Source organism: Serinus canaria, chromosome 3 (assembly GCF_022539315.1).
Source record: "Serinus canaria isolate serCan28SL12 chromosome 3, serCan2020, whole genome shotgun sequence".
Classification (NCBI taxonomy): Eukaryota; Metazoa; Chordata; class Aves; order Passeriformes; family Fringillidae; genus Serinus; species Serinus canaria.
In genome coordinates this window covers 30,221,236-30,238,489 of record NC_066316.1, presented here as the reverse complement: position 1 = coordinate 30,238,489, position 17,254 = coordinate 30,221,236, and the positions used below count along the sequence as shown (strand labels likewise).

General features: G+C 41.3%; 1 protein-coding gene across 1 annotated transcript in view; it reads right to left on the bottom strand.

Annotated features, from left to right (window-relative positions):
- Window positions 1-17,254, bottom strand: part of RPS6KA2 (ribosomal protein S6 kinase A2) — a 161,100-nt gene that overhangs the window by 59,411 nt on the left and 84,435 nt on the right. The window contains exons 4-8 of the mRNA XM_009091505.4: window positions 13,816-13,896; window positions 12,964-13,043; window positions 9,875-9,981; window positions 2,181-2,218; window positions 1,328-1,470 (exon numbers count right to left, since the gene is read on the bottom strand). Of these exons, the coding sequence (XP_009089753.1) occupies window positions 1,328-1,470; window positions 2,181-2,218; window positions 9,875-9,981; window positions 12,964-13,043; window positions 13,816-13,896 (449 nt within the window). The remainder of the gene's footprint in view (window positions 1-1,327; window positions 1,471-2,180; window positions 2,219-9,874; window positions 9,982-12,963; window positions 13,044-13,815; window positions 13,897-17,254) is intronic.

Below are 17,254 nucleotides of genomic sequence, written 5' to 3'. Positions count from 1 at the left end.
AAAAAAAATTTAAAAAAAAAGCCTGGCAAAACCAAGGGAGGAATAGTCCAGTTTATTAAGAGTTTATTAGCTGGTGAAAGAACAATCTATACACCATATGCACCATCTTTTAATGGGAGACAACGAGTGAGAAGACTAAGCTATTCACCAAAAACAAATATATTATAAAAAAGTTAAAGGGTAGGGATAGATTTATTCTATGAGACATATCCTATTGATTTTTGTGAATAAATGTACATGGTTTAGAAGTGCAGAGCATCCCCAAACGGATTTGTGGCCACAGGAGATAAGGCTATTTCACTCTTTTTATAATTCAGGCAATAAATTACAATATTTATGAAGATTAACTGCTGCCAACCTGCTAGATCAGTGATGTAGGCAAGCCCCAACCCAAATCTTCACTGTTTTTCACATTGCTTCCTATGTGGCATCAGTAGTCTGCTTCAGGTGAACAAAATTCAAACATATTCTGTGGATTTTGGAACGTAGTGTAATACATAGCTACCAAAACCAGCCTCCATACCACAGGAAATGGGGCTGTATTGGAAGAGCACACTGCCATGCTAATTTCTGATTCTGCCCTGGTTCTGCTGTGGCAAACATGGTGAGGTGCCCTGTGAGCCACAGCTGCCTGGGGATGGCCATGCCCTGAGCACAGGGTGGATCTGCAGCCTGCACACCTCAGGAGAGAGCAGCACCAGCTCTGTTATCCAAGCACATCCCTCTGAGAGCAGCAGGTGCAATGTTTCCAAAAACTTGCAGTGTTGAAAAAAATGACCTTGTCACAAACCAACTTCTTGGTCTTTTCTTCATTTACCTCAGCAACAACAGCACACAGACTGAAGAGGCTGGAGGGTTGCAGGGTGGGGGAGGCAGGTTAGCACCTGAACACATCATTTTAAAAGGCTGACTTGAGAAGAGTGAAACACTGTCACCCTGATTTTTTTGAGATTTTCTAAGCCTTCTGATATTTATATTCTTGTAATGAACTTTCTCACACACTCTATGTAAATAACTTATTGCTTTGCATTCTTTTATAGAAAAGAAGACATTTGATAGACTGCTGGTTTGTCCAGTGTCATTGGAGAGGTGGCCCTTTCACCCTCCAATCCACTGTCACTTTTGGAAATCTATAAATGCTGGAGTCAGAAAAATAAAGGTCTCTTTTTTACCTTGGAAAGAGCAGCGAGTCCGCGTCGCGCTGTTTCGTGTCCTGTAGTGACACAATACCTCTCTGAAAAACCTCCCTGATGCTGCAATTTTTATCAGAGGGATGTGATGCCCCCCAGAGCCACCCCTCCAGCAGAGGACCCCGTTTGTGCATTACCATGAGCACTCCAAAGGACCACCAGTCGGCACTCTGCGTGTGCCCGCGCCGGTTGACCACCTCGGGGGCCATGTACTCGATCGTCCCGCAGAACGAGTACGCTCTCTTGTCGTGGTCGATGGCTTCTTTGCTCAGACCAAAATCTACGTAAAGTGAAGCAGAACAGGACTTGTCAGCTGTCTAAAAATTATTAGTTGTGCTTTTGCTGGCTTAAATTGTTAGAACAAAACACGCCGACCAGCTGGTGAAGTGCCCTCCTGTTCCTGCGCAGAAAGAGGCCACGAGTGTGCTGGAGCCCTGCCTAGGTGGAGTGCCTGGCACTTGTTAATACACCCTGAAAACAGGCATATCATCTTCCCTGTGCAGAATGAGGTTCTGGCTCAAGGGAGAATGAATAAATAAGCAGATATATACAGCTCAGGTTTGGTGGAGGCAATGCTAGCAAGGATTCTTGCGCAGCTATAATTCCAAAGGATTAGGAACAATAATCCCAGCAAACACCAGTGAAAAGGTTGGCTAGACAGTGCCTCTAGAGTGGGAAAGGGATGTCTTTCCAGCCATCCTCTGCCTGGATTAAATAGTCATATTGGAAGCATCCTTCCATCCACAGTGGCAAGCAGCCAAACCTCCCTGCTTCACATCAGTCAAGAGCACAATTTTACCAAGAAAATGCCATGTTCTCCATGTGCTGTGCAGCAGGGGGGTTGACAAACTGACAGAGAAGCTCAGCACTCAAACTCTTCTGGCTTCTAGGTTTTGTAAGCAAACTCCTTCCAACCAGGATGCATGCAATATACTGCAGAAAAAAAAAAAAATCAGCTTATAGGCACGAAGTTTTCTGTTTCTCACATACCTGTTATCTTAATGTGACCCTCTTCATCAAGAAGAATGCTATAAAGCAAAAAAAGAAACATTCATTCATTAGCCAGGCACAAAGTGCAGTTAAAAAACATGAATAAAAGATGTTTAAGTCAGGTAAGGAAACATTGCAAGATTCAAATACTTATGTACACAAAACCTTAGTGGATTCTATGGCTCCAGAAAGAAAAACAAACCTCAAAGGTTTTTTTTAATCTCGTGTCTGAAGCATGCACAGACTGAGGCAGTTCCAAGAGGAGCCTCCTGTGCTCCACAGGATGTTCAAGGTGGGCATGCAAACAGAGCTCAGGAAGAACAGGGTGCTCAAAGCCAACAGCTGCAGGATAAAGGCTTCCAGCAGGAGAAGGAGATACTCGCTTCCTGTTCTTGTCATAAGAAAAGGCAGTCACACAAATAATCAAGGCCTGGACACACTGGACCTAAAATTAAGTCCAAAGATTCATGCTGAAGTAATAAAAGTCCTCGTAGAGCACAGTGACTGGTCTCAGCCTAACTGCATGGATCTCAGCCTCTGCTTATTTTTTTCTGTCCGGAGCACAGATGAAAATTCAGCCTGGAAGCCAAATTCAAGTGTTCTCACATTTGCCACCTGCCAACATATTTTTTCCTCACAAAGGCACTCCAACATTTCTGTAGATGACAAAAAGCAGTGCTAGTTTTTGTGGAAACAAGAAGGAACACTGAATTTGAAAAATAATGATTTTGGTAAATAAAAACTGACACATTAATGAAGCTGGTTTTTCTTTAGTCCTAGTTAGACTCAGTATATTTCTCTTTTCAAACTGATTTAGTATGGTACCAGCTATTTTTATATTCCTCTTCTCTTTAGAGAATAGCTTTAATATAATTATTCAGGAAGAAAATGTGATAGAAGTGAACCAAATATAGTGGGCTATACTTTTTGTGAAAAGTTGTGTCTGAACTGAAACATAATTGAAAAAAGATGCTCTTCTGTCATTCATGTGCTCAGAAAAAGCTGTTGTGCAAGTCATCAAATGCCAGCAACTTAGTTAGTACCATGACTCCATTAATTAAAGCATTTTCTTCTCAAGAAAAGCATCTTACCTTTAATCTTTCTCCACTGTTTCCTTGAACACACAATTTTCAAGTACTAGCCTATATCAGTCATGTTTAAATGTACTATTGTGACTGCAACCCCTGAACTTGTGCTTCAGGAGAGAACAGAATTAAACACCTGCCAGTGTGGAAGTGAGCATGAATGTGTGAACTCCCCACACCTTGATGTGGAAAAATAGCAGGGGGAATAGAGCTCACAAAATTTTGCCACCCAAATTTTGCCCCATTCACAGGAAGCCCCTGTGAATAACTATGCAATTCAAAGAGAATTTCCCCAGAAGCACTGACTTTACACTTAATGGGTTTTAAATTTCGTAATTTCCAATTAAAAATCCATGGGGCTTTAGTATGTACACGATGTGTCTTCCCATACTTTGCTCTGGTTAAAGGGCTCACACCTTACCCTCATTAAAGGGATAGAGGCAACACCAAAAGAGCTTTCAGACTGATAATACTGCCTGAGGTTGAGTCAGAAAAGCACAGCAACTCTTTCTCACACTGTTTGCATGAGCAGCAAAATGAATAGATCCTGGCTCCCAATGGATGTGTATCCCATATCCCCTAGAATGTGATCTACAGTTCCTTCCTGCATCTCATGTTCCCTAATCACCTTTCTACCATGCCCTCAGCTGCTGGCAGCACCCTCTGGACATCTGGGTGCCACCACATTTGCCATCTGGCAGCACAAATAATGCTACAGCTACTACTGGAAGATCATATTTCATATAAAAAGATAACAATATGCTAATAGTGAGGGGGAAAAAAAGGCAACTGTTGCACTGAATTACCTTAGAGAGAAATTAAGAAGAAAAGAACAAAGTACCTGCTTCTAAAAATGCAAACTACAACAACAAACAAATACTTTTCCTGTGACAGTGGAAGCAACTTATTATCTGATCACACTCTGTACTCCTTTTATCTTTGTCACCTTACAATTCCTTTTTATCCCACAATATCCATAGCAGACATTCTATTGTGACAATCACAATTACTTTAGCTATGGTTTGCAGAACAAACAAATCTAAAATAATACAGTATAATTCTATGGAAGAGGAAAAACAACCAGAAGTTCTTAATATGATTCAGGCTTGAAAATAATCTTTTATCTAAATTAATGTTTTGAATTTATGAAAACCATAAAAAAAGTAGACTACTTTTAAATGCTAAACTAGGTTACAATCATACTGAATGATTAACTTCAGCTAGGATGTTTTTTTCATTTTATTTGCTCAGTCTAATGCTTGAGTGCTTTTACAGGATACTGTCATTGTAAACCTTCTCTTCAAAGCAGTAATAACAGTTATTAGGTGGAAATAACCAATACCATAAATAAGTGAACCACACATAGTCTTGGAACAAAAAAAGCCACAAAATAAGGGTGTCCTTAGAGAAGAGGAGACTGAGGGGAGACAGACCTCATCACAGCCCACAGGTTTCTCAAAATGGGAAGAGGAGGGGCAGGCACTGATCTCTGCTCTGTGGTGACCAGAGACAGGACTGAGGGAATGGCCTGAAGTTGTGGCAGGGGAGGTTTAGGTTGGATATTAGGAAAGGTTTCTTCACCCAGAGGGTGGCTGGGCACTGGAACAGCTCCCCAGGGAAGTGGTCTCAGCACCAGCCTGACAGAGTTGAAGGAGTGTTTGGACAATGCTCTCAGACTCAGGGTGTGATCCTTGGGATTGTCTTGGGGATATTTAATTCTATGATTGAACATTTTAGCATCAGGACCATCCCACAGACATTCAAACCACTTTCACTGAACTTGGTTTAAAAGCATGCCTTGAGAAGATAAAGGCTGGAAATCTCCATTCTAGGGGCTGGGGCAGCTAAATTTGTAGGAGAGGAATGACAAAGTCCGAGTTACAGGAGAAATTCCATAGCAGAGCTGGGACTGCAAACTCCATATCAACTTTTCTGCTGCAGCTTTATCACAGGGGGAAAAAGCTTTTTTCAATGGTTGTTGGCATTGTTTTATATCATTGTTTTATGTCTTAAAAATCAAGGCCTGAACAATTGCCTGAACAATTCTTTCCTATTTCTCTCTCTCTCTCTTTATTTTGGTTTTGGGTCACGTCTTCCGGGCTTTACTTTGAGCTCCAACACCTCAAATCAATATGATGTTCTGCCAAACCTAAAGAAGCTAGAACTCTGGGGTTGATTTGGTTGGTTTTGGATTTTTTTTTTTTTATTTTTTTCTTTGTAAATGAGAGCAGTCTTGCAGAAGATTCAACCCACACTTTATGTTAATCAGAAACTGTAGCTAAATTTTCAGGTGGGTGATAAAACCTGAGACTTTATCAAGAGTGTTTTATTTCATTTTGTTATGAAAGTACCAGATGAAGCAGTCAAATACCTACTAAAGACAAGAAGATTCTCACAAAGTGTTTTGTGACATTTCAGTGTTTGCATGACCCCCTGCTATCTCACCCTGCTGAATGCAAATTCCTCTCTGTAGCATCATTGACACCATGAAGCCAAAAAGGGACTGCTTACATCAGTGGAAGCTTTCCACCATAAGCCTTTGTCCCTTACTGATTCTCAGATCTCCCCTCTCTACACAGGGCAGTTGCATTCATTAATCAGTAGTCATGGTTGGAAACACACTGCATTAAAAATTGGAGTATAGTGTCTACACTGTCCCTTGTGTAAACAACTGAGGGCCTTAAAATGTACATCACTCCTTGTTAACCTAAGCCCTTTTTCCAGAACTCAAAGTGCATCTAGGTTCCTGAAAAGGGAAATGGTAAAGATTAATAATAGTCTGTCCATTTTCAGAGTTATTTCTAAGTCACCCATGTCCTTAAACCACAGCAGAAGAGATAAAATATGCATCGCATACTACCTTATGATAAGTTCCCATTTTTCTGTCTTGGTATATTTACCATAATCCATGGTGTATATACACCACATTTTATATCTTGATTGTGCAGTTCTGAAGTAAAAACATGCCTCATGATTTAAGGAACTCAGTGGCTTCCAGTGTGACTGAACAATACCTTGTCCCACAAGGGATGCCACTGGAATCACCAAGACAACTCAAGGAGAAGAATTTGTCTGCCACAATTCAAGAGAGGTACCTGCTTGTTCTAAACAAGGCTTTAACCAGAAAGCTCAATTACTTCTCTTTTTGAAGAAAGTACAGCTGACTTGAGGACAACTCCCAGCTGCACTTGAAATTAACTCATAGCTTTGAATTGCTAACATGGATTTTTGCTCAGGGAATCTTAACAAAAAAAAAAGCTGAACCTTAAATTTTAATGTACTGAGGGTTCTTCCAAGTGGTTTTAACAGTGCTGCTTTCTTTTTTTTATTTTTTTTTTTTTAAGATGAGGAACTCCAATGAGCTTTACTTTAGCATATTTACAGAGCTGGCAAGCAAACTCAAACCTATCAGCAGCTATTTTGGGAGCATTTGAAGAACAGCAAAAGCACTGAACAATGAAAGGTCTAATGCAGTGCCTATCTTTAATAAAGGGGAGAGAGGGGAAGAGACAGAGAGAGAGAGAGATAATTGGGAAATTATGAATTAATTAATTTATCTCCAATTCTGAAAGTCTGGCAGAGCAAACCTTGTGCTGTAATCATGCTGGTAACGCTTCTGCTGGAGATGTGTGTGTGATTCTGCACGTTGCACTTCAAAGGAGAGAGGAATCAAGTGAAACCAAAGAGAAGCAATGAGAATGACTGAACCCCTGTAAAGACTGACTGGTGAAGAAGAGTTCAGCACCTGGATTGTTTAGGGTACAGAAGAGGGTCGAAGGAAAAAGATGTTCTCACAACCCCCTGAAGCTGTGCTGAGAGCAGAACAAGCAGGTTGAGGCTTCCAGGAGGGCAGGCCAAGGAGCATTGGCCTGCAGGGGCAGTGAGGAAATTTTAAACTAGGTACTAAGAGCAACATTTCAGATGAACAACTGCTGGAGCACTGCCAAGAGGCCTCCTGTTAGAGCATGGAGTCTTCATCAGCTGCTTTAAGCACAGCTTAGCAGCACACCTGTTATGGTCTTGATCCTGCCAGGGGGCAAGGGAAGAATGAGAACATTCTGAGATGGTCCTAATTTTAGTTTATCATTTTATTTAGAAAGATATTCTTTCCGAGATGTAACAAAAAAAATTTAGCATTTTTTCCTCCGGAGAGTAATTCTTTTATTCTGCTGTATCTGTTTCTTTAATGTAGACCTAAAGTTCCAGAGAAATCCTAGGCTGTCATGCTCTGCTCTCCTAGGTGTGAATGCACACAGGTTTTGTACTTACAGAGCTCTTTTTAGAGGATATGGTTTTCAATCAGAGGACTTGCTTTATCTCCAGGTATGAATTCCTGGGTTATTCCCTTTCCTATACAACAGTTATATTCATGTTGGCTAATTTTACACTATGCCAATCACATCCAAACAAAACTGTATCACAGTTAATCCATTTAACTGTAGACCAAAGGCCATGAACCATCTATACAAGTGAGAAAAGGGCTGCCACCTTAACTTTACAGAGTGATCTCTCTGCACACAGGTCTCCAGTTACGTGATGATTCTTTTTATTTCCTTCCAAAGAAATCTTGTCTCAGTTGGCAGACTGGAAACACTCAGGAAGGGATTTTAGCAGAGCACTACAGTGAAAGGGATGGCTGGTCTCAGCTCAGACAAAAATATAGAAAAACTGGATTCCATCTGTACCCTTTCAACATGCTTCTATGTGACAATGACAAATCAGTGACACCTTCCTTCCTTAGATGAGCTCCAATTTCTCGATTCACTGATCCCTGATTGGAAGCACTTCAGCTTGGTCTGCAGTAATATAAAGTGCTCTCACTTGCAACTGGAGTCATTGAGAGATGTTTTTTGAGATGCTAAGTGACACTTCCTATTGAGAACTCAGAAGAATCCAGGTCTCAGTATCTCAAATACAATGAACAATTCTGACATACACTTAATTTTCTCCTTAGTTTCTAACTTCTTCTAGAGCAAAAAATTACACCATATGCCAAAAAAAATGTAATGGCATTGTGACATATCTGAATATACAAGCTCCTGTCTGGAGCTTGTATATTCTGGAGCTTGAATCTTCTAACAGCAGATTCACACATCATGTGTTATCTCAAAAATCAGCCTCATCTAACATCAGAGAGAAAAGCCGTGCATGATGCAGACCAATGCTCATTAGAATCAAAGCTTAAAACAGAAAACATATCACTGGAGTTATTCTGTTATGTACATGTTTGTTGATGCTGAATGGATGGAACAGCAATTCAGAATGAAACTGAAACCGAGGAGCTGCTGGCAGATGATGCAAGAGCCTGTGGCTGTCCCCACTGCCTACCTGCATTCCATATCAGGAACTAACTGGTACTTTTCTCCCTCCAGTTGTTTAGTTGTAGGAATACTTCCCATATTTGCCAAAGACTCAGGTTTCCAGTTTTGGCCGCATTAAATGGGCAAGACTGGAAAATTTGGTCAACTCCAAAAAGTCCTCTAGCCCAAAAGACTGAGAGCTCTTGCTATGTACATCTGTTGAACTCACACAGTACTACTGCTGCTACTACTATTTTTCTAACCAAAACATAAATCTGAATTTAGACTTTAAATCACACAGAAGTGCAATGGATAAACAGCCTCCTTCCCTTCAACTTCTCACCTACCAAGTCCACCTTCCATCACTGCTGGTCTCATGTTTTGCCCGTGAGAGTGAGAGCAGTAACACTCCATTTCAGAGAAAGAGCTGCAAATTTTTCAGTTTGATGTCATAGAAGGAAAATGCTGCTGTGCTGTTAGACTTTGAAAGTGCAAGCAATAGACAAAAAGATTGCCCTCAGTGGTTACCTTTTATACATGCTGGTGACCATTATATTAAAAAGGAACTTTGGAATGTTGCAGTCTGATTTATTTGTCACAACAGAATCTATCAAAACACCAAGCAAAGGGCATGGAATAAAAACAGTATCACGTCACTCCCAGTGACAGCACTGAGGGTGTCATTTTCCCTACTGATGTGTTACAGATAAAAATGAGAAAGGAAAATTAGGACCACATTACGAGTGAAAAATAGCTGCAAATGTAAGTGAGAACAAATATTTTGGAAAATATTTTGCACAGTTAATACAAGTGTTTTAAAAGTCCAGATTAACGTGTCTCTCATGAGTTAACAGGCACACAAGTTCTCAGACATGCTCATTTACTTTAAGCAAAGGCTCCAATAAAACTGAATGGTGCCACACCATGTTCTGCATGAGCTGGAAATGGAATTGCTTTGAGTGGTTTACACTGCATTGGGGGAGGCCAGATCAGATACTGCAAACAGAGAATGGTGCCACTGAAGTTAAGGGCACAGGGATCTGAATTCTTTACTGAAATCATTCACAAAAGAGAAGACCAGGCACAGAGATGTCCCATCATAGTGGAGCACAGTCAAAACATTTGGCCTCATGCAAAGATGGTATGATATGAAAACCCTGCTGCTGTTAGTGATGGTCTCATGTAGTCTCACAAACAAGAAGGAAGGCAGAGCCCCTGGCACCTTCTCATTTAGTAGCGTGACAAGGAGTGGAAGCAACCTAAAAGTTCACATATTTATGTTTCAGTTCTCTTTTCCTTGTTAACTTACTTTTCTGGTTTTAGATCCCTGTAAATAATTCCAAGACCATGGAGGTGGTCTAATGCCAAGGCCAGCTCAGCTAAGTAGAACTTGACATCCTCTTCTGTAAACATCACCTAGAGAGAAGGAAGAGAAGACCAAATCTATTTATTGGAGAGTGGTGGGCTGGCTTGCCTTAAACAGACACAGGGAAGGAATTGTCTAACCTGGGAATGCTGGAAGGACCATCATATCAGGTTCAATTTTCCATAATTTGTGTGAACTGACATTAACAATTCTTACCAGATTCTGCATATAAAACAAAACTTGATCTGTTGAGAACCTCTATTCCTTAAAATATGCTGCTCACATTCATCTGATTGATCTGTTTAGATGACATTATGTCACAATATTAGGAGTAAATTATAACTCCTTAGGCTTTGGAAATGAACAGCAAAATTAAACACATTCAGTGCAGCCCGTATTGCTTTCATAGCCCTTAACTTGCTACAGTCTTGGCATTTGGTTACCAAATTCCCATGAAATAGCATGGGAAACCTTTTTGGGGAAGTGGAATTCTTCCATGTCTGAGCAGAATACACAGCATGAAGAGAATGAGAGATGGAGCTAAGACCTCATGCCTTGGAGATCCAAGGAATACCAGTGCAGATGCCCCAAGCAGTGATGTGCTGTCCAACATCCAAGGCCTGACGAGGCGCCAACTGAAGACAGAGTTTTCTGCAGCGGATATGGACACTGCTAACACTGAAAGCTGTGTTTTAGGTGAGAAGAAACTTCTGTAATCAAAAAACCAGTAAGCTCTGAAAAACTCAGATGGCAGGAAACCCCTTTGGTTCAACTTCCATTATATCTGAGATGTTCTCTTTAATTAAATTTCAATATGCACAGAGATCATAATGCAGAAAAAGAAGCTGATTTATTGGATATACAAGTGTGATTTTGCATGACAGAAGTAAAATGAGTCAGCTGAATATAAATTTACTTGTCATATGTAAATGTAAATTCTACAGTAGAAATTGTAAAGCTTAATTTTAAAATTAGGTCTCTGCTCTCAAAAAGGGGTAGCCAAAATATCTGAGTGCTTTGAGAAGTTCCAGACAGCTGAGAGAAAAAAGAGATGATTCAGAGTACAGATGTCACATAATTTAATTAAGAATTTTACTGCAAAGGCTAGAAACAAAACCACAAGGAAAATAATAAATAAATACACAAGCAAAAGCTCTCAAATTTAATTGTATTAAATGTAAAAATGACATTAATTTTAAAAGCAATTTAAATTATTTATAAGGTTTAAGATAAATAATGTAGGCAAGAAATTAAATCAATAGAATCCAGGAAAAATATACATATACACCTAGTTAAAGTCAGATGTCTCAAAAAGACAGAGCAAGAAATAGGCAAGCTCTGCATGCACGCATGCCATATATGTATATGGGATCTGACTTGAAGTCCCCTGAAATCAATACCTTTCAACCAAATCTATAACTACAAATGGCAAACAGTTCAAGCTTTCCCAGAACTTCTTCCCTTGCAATACCTTGCCCCTAAACAGCTGCAGGGTATAGGCAGGCAAGGTGAGCTGCAAACACTGAAAAAAGAGAAGTGTGTTTTTACTGTCAGCCTAATGAGTCATTAACGATGGTGTACAGCACAGGAGTTGGTGAATTGCCCTGGACAAGCTTTGGGGAAAACATGGAGCTTTAAAGAAGTACAAAGTCTGAGCTGTTATCTTCCACTTTTGAGTTCCCTGGCTGGGCAGAACAGGGACCTGCCCTCCTAGGCAAGAGCCACATTTCCTGTCTTCTTCCATGAAACCTGAGACAGCAGCACTGTCAGCCTTGCCAATAAAGCTCCGTCTCATGACAACAGCAGAAGGACATTTGAAATTAAAGTTTTTAAAATCTTTTTTCCTCATATTAAAAATAACTGCTACCAGGGACTGAATATTTATATAAGGATCATTACTCAGCAGTGTAATTAACTCATTACCAATGTCTTCTTGCATTAGCAAATGAGCCTTAAAAGCAAAAGCTTGGGGTCCCAAGTTGCAGTGCACACAGCATCCTGCAGCATGTCACTGAATCAGGAATTGAAAGGGGGTGGGGGAGAGCTGGGGAACTTTTGACTGAAAATACTGTTTTCACAGCTTTTTTAGTCCATCAGTAGCTCCCCAAACCCAAGAGCTACAGAGCTTTCTCTCAAGATGGCATTTGAAAGGTTCCTGTCATTAAAGACTTTGATAAGTGGTTGCCTGCATCCCTGACCCCACACCCTTAGAAGTACCAAGGGCTGGGGACATCGTGTTGGTGACAGAAAACAGCAGGTCACAGACAACTGCAGGGCAGCCATCCTGCCTCACTGGAGCCTCCTGCACTCCTGGTGGGATTTCTCTGGGACTGCTGGCTCACAGAGGTTTGGGGATGCAGGAAAGAGCTAAAAGAAAACCTACTGTGACTGCTCTGTGTGGGCATCAGCAAGACTCAGCTTTGGGACGTCCCTGCCTGCAGCAGTCCCTCTCCAGGGCCATGGCATGCAGAGCACAGGGGAGGAATGAGAGCCCGGGAGGGCATGGAAGCAGCAGCTGCTCCTGGCAGGCAGGAGGAGGGCAGGTGAGGGCTGTGGGAGTCAATCTCCCATGTCTGGGCTGGGGTGTGGCCCTTAACCTGCTCCCAGCATCTGCAGGGGCTGGCCCTGACCCACAGCCGTCTCTTCCCTCTGCTGGCAGTGTCTGTGTCTTTCCAGTGGTTCTGTTCTCATCCCTAGGGCAAAATGTACTGGGGATTAATTTCTCAGGCTGTTTCTCATCACATCCAAGTCTTATTCTGAAAGCATCGAGTCTGGGGCTATTTTGCTATGGGAGTGGCTTAGCAGTGGAGCAGTTTTCTCTGGCAGTGATGCCTACATGGTATCTGCTGCATTACCTCTGGCAAAATTCAAATACAATTATTAAGAACCCACTTAACCATGCAAGATGAGGTAGCTCCATTACATATATAGATGACTATTCCCAAGGCCATTTTTCATTCCCATGAACTCAATTTGAGTTCTGAAAATCCAAGACAGCCCTAAATTTCTGGGTTAAAGATCTATCAGCTTACCTCTTTGGAGAGTCTGGTGAAAAGGTCCCCTCCCCGCAGGAAATCTAGTATTAGGTACAACTTCCCCTCTGTTTGAAATGCTGCATTAGAAAAGGATGAAGATGTTGGAAGTTTGAACCAAGATAAAGTCCCCAATGAGTAAGAACTGTTGACTAGCAGTGTGTCATTCATGCCATTGCTTCACTGTCACTTCAAAACTTTGAGAACCAAAATAACCCAATTTTGTAGAGAACTTAGCAACTGAGCTTCAGCTGGGGGAAGAAATAGTGTCAGTTGAGAGACAGCAGTGCATTAATGATATATTCATTTCTGTGTTAAGCACCTATGAATTAACAGTATTTCCCACTCCACAGGGTATCAGGAGTCCCTGAGAGCAAGGCATAGAGAGAAGTTTCCATGTTTGTGTGAGAGAAGAATACCTGTTACAGTAGTAATGGGGCTGGCGTGGCAGGAGGCAACTCCAGCAAGACAGCACATTCATGGACACACCTGTACAAATTTAGACTGGTACTGATTATCATAACCTGCTTTTATTTAATTTCTCTGTCTTTCTAAAAGATACCTGACAGCAGGTGAGGGTTTGGCAGATGTAAACTCAGCAGCTACCCCACCAGCACTACCTATCATGTCAGACTTTATGACAAATTTATTTCAATGGAGGAATGGCTGAAACTTACAAGTAGAGGATGTCTCCTTCAGCATAAATGAAGAATTTCACACAAGTAGCCTCTATGACTTTGTTAGCAACAGTCTTAAGTAGGCAGGGGGCATCTGCACTAAAGTGTAACACATCTAGTCGCAATTCCCCACCCAATTTAAGAACAAACATGAATTATATTTTATTATAGTTACCATAATGAAGCTTGACTATGAAAGGATGGTTCACTTCTGCCAAAATATCTCTCTCCATTTTAGACCGTACCCGATCCCGAACTATAAAGAAAGAACAATAGGAATGGTGACGTTAAGAAGCAGCATGGTCACTGGATACAGTACTGGAATAAGGTTCTGGCAGTCTGGATTCTGATTCTCACTCTGCTGATGGCTTGTATGACCTTAGGCCAATCAGACCACTCTATTTCTCACTGTCTGGTCAGTGTAGCAAGTTCTCCAGGAAGAAGAACCGGTGTCTTTCCCTACAGAGAGCTGCCCTAACTAAAATGACTACAGTACTGCAAACAACAAGAAGGCAATTACACTTCACAGAAGAGAACGTTAATGTGAAAACGAAAACTACACAAAATTAATTACTTTACTTCATTTAAGATGAAACAGAAAGTACCAGTCCCAGAGCAAGCTGGATTAATCTTGCTCAAATTAAGTCATTGTATTTTGCTCATGATAGCAGCATTTATGACATATCATTGAACAGCACTTTCTGGAAGTGATCTATATATACAATATTCAAAGTTTCCAATAAACCACCACCCAATCAATCAGTAACAAAGAAAAATTCCAAATAAAAATAGCAACTAATTATTTTTATGTGTAGAGATAATTTTATTGTGTGATAGAAGAGAGAAAAATACTTTTTATGGTTGAGATGAACAGAGAGTAAGGGAAATCATCATTTCAGAGGTGAGCTGAGCTCAAGCTACACAAAACTAAGGCTGAAGATTTCATACCAAAGCCATTTAGCAGAATATTCAGACACTGAGGAGGATTCAAGTCCCCACGTTACCAAATCTTGATCCTAAAGATGCATTTGCATTTTTCAGTCAATCACTACTTTACTGAAAAATATTGACACTTTCTTTGTTCTCTTCACAGCGCCAATATGCTTTTCAAATGAAAGCTCCTACAAGACATATTATAAAACTATTTTAGGTAGCAAAGCCTGAGATCTGTCAGACTCTGTCATTGCAGGCATGTGTTGTGGAGCTGCTCAAAAGCTGAGTACTCTCAGCACCCAAGTAAGAAACACACACAACAAAACCCCCGTCTATTGCTGTACTTCAAAAATTGATGCACAGAAATAGGTCCAAACCAGCTGATCTGCAAACCTGAAATAGCACAGGTGACATACTTGGGTTTCTTGCTATCTTGATGCTTTCCTTAGCCCAATAGTGACATAAGCTTTACTAGCTCACTCAAGCTACCTTGTAGATAAATTCAAACAGAAGGAATTACAGTTGTGGAATTGTAATCTCATCCCACAAGTAAAAATCACACATCCTACACTCACAAAATGCTGAACCTCTGTGAAGAGAGAATGTTTCTTGTGCTGTCCATCAGGGATGATCCCAGGTGGGAATTTGTGTTGGATAGGTGGGCATTGCTGAACACTCTACACAGTACATTTCCCATTAAGCTTCGTTGGGCAGCCTAAGAAAGTTCCTCCCTGCCTTTGCACTGCACACTTGAGAACAGGCTGGCTGAACAGCAGCACACCCTCCTCCACCCATCAGTTTAACCTCTCAGCAGGCAAAGGCCCAGCTGTGCAGCCCAGGGCTTTGCCAAAGCCCCGTGCCCTGCTTGCTGCTGCGGTGGTCACCGGGGTGGACCTGTAGCCACACAAGGCACCCTTCTCCCCATGGGCACACAGGAGGCACACCAGGCTTAAAGAGAAGCTGATGTCACCACTGAAGACATCTCACTCTCCAGTCATGGCCCTGCAACCACTCTGAACCTGCAGCTGCTGCAGTATGGGGCTACATTTCCCTTTGCAAACCTGTCTTTTGGGAGCAGAAACCAGGCTGGTGACGGTGGAGCTTCAGCAGCACCAATGACTGTCCCCACCTGGGCACTGCACCACTGGGTGGCAAGGGCACTAATCAGGGTGTGTGTCAGTGGGATGGGCTCTGCTCTGCTCCCTGGGCTCAGACCCCCCATGTGCCCCACCCTGCTTCCCTCGGGGCCAGCTGGGTCCTGGGCATGGATGCTCTAAATCAGTGCTCCCGTGGCAGATTCCATTTTCCTCTTTAAAATCTTATGTAGAGAAAGATCCAGCAAGACAGTGCAAATGACAGACATCTTAATGGACTGCCTTGGCCAAGGGCACTGGGCTGCAAAGCAAATGTGATAAAGAGCAAAGTGCCAGTGCTGCTGACTGCATTGAGGGGCAGCAGCCTGGACCCTCCCCAGAGTCCTCTGCAGGTGGCTCAGGACAGCACCTGGTGGTTTGGCTGCCTCTCTGAGTGGGTCAGTGTCTCTCCAGTAATTTTGGAAACTGTCTTCTTGATGTCACCAGGCTAAAATTCAAAGTTTAATTTTTTTTAAACTAGGGACGGGTTGTCAGATAATAGGTTTGCTGTCTTAGTGACTTTTTCCTCAATGGTTTTTTGTCCTTTTTGACAATTTTAACCAAAGTGCTGCTGAATCCCCTGACCTGAAACATCAGGGAGAGAAATCCCCCTGCATGTGTGACAAAACATCTGCTACTTACAGAAAGGTGTTTCTGCAGGAAGATACATAGAGAAAATACACAAATAAGGTCAAAAATTTCACAATCTGCTTAGAAATGTTTGGCAGAAAGCATTATTAATTACAAATTATTTGCTCAACCCTACCTTTCAGTAAGAAATGTCACTGCTTAACCAGGAGTGAAGAATTAATAAATAGAGAAAGAATAAGGGGAGCTACAGACTAAGTTAATTAAATCAGCATCAAAAAGTATTGCAGCAGGAGAAATAAATCAGTGAACAAAAAAATGGCTTAAATTTCATCCATTACCCTCCTCACTTCTTTAAAACTCAAATGGAGCAAAAGCAAAGTAGAACTCAGGCTTAGGAACTTGCAATTCAATTTCAAATTCTTCACATAGCACAGGAACACAAAAAAGATAATGCAAATAGAATATATACATAAAACTCTCTGCAACATCCTTTTCAATTCTATTGCTGTTATTTTAATCTGTTTTTAATCCTGTCTGTTGTAGCAAAAGTAGAGAGCTGAATTCTAAATTCCAGTCCACACTGCCTGTGTCCAAAAGACAAAGTACATGTGTGGTGCCTAATTACCTGAGATATGGAGAAATAGAGGCTTTGTAAAAGTGATCATAGTCTCTCTTCAATGCTTCTGCTTGGAAATACTATTTGCTTTACTGTGTTCTTGTTCCACACAGTACTAAACTCAAATCCTCTAAAGAGCATCCTTTCATGTTGCACCTTCATCAGCAGAGCATTATAACAACACAAAGGAAAAACCAGAAAAGCATCCTGTTGACACACTGGCTGTAGAAGCATACCAATAATGTCACACAGGGACTTCGTGTGCTTTTCTTTTGAAATGCATGTATTTCTGTGAAGGTGATTTTTCTGGAGGAAAGTTCCTCTGTGGCCTGAAATATGGA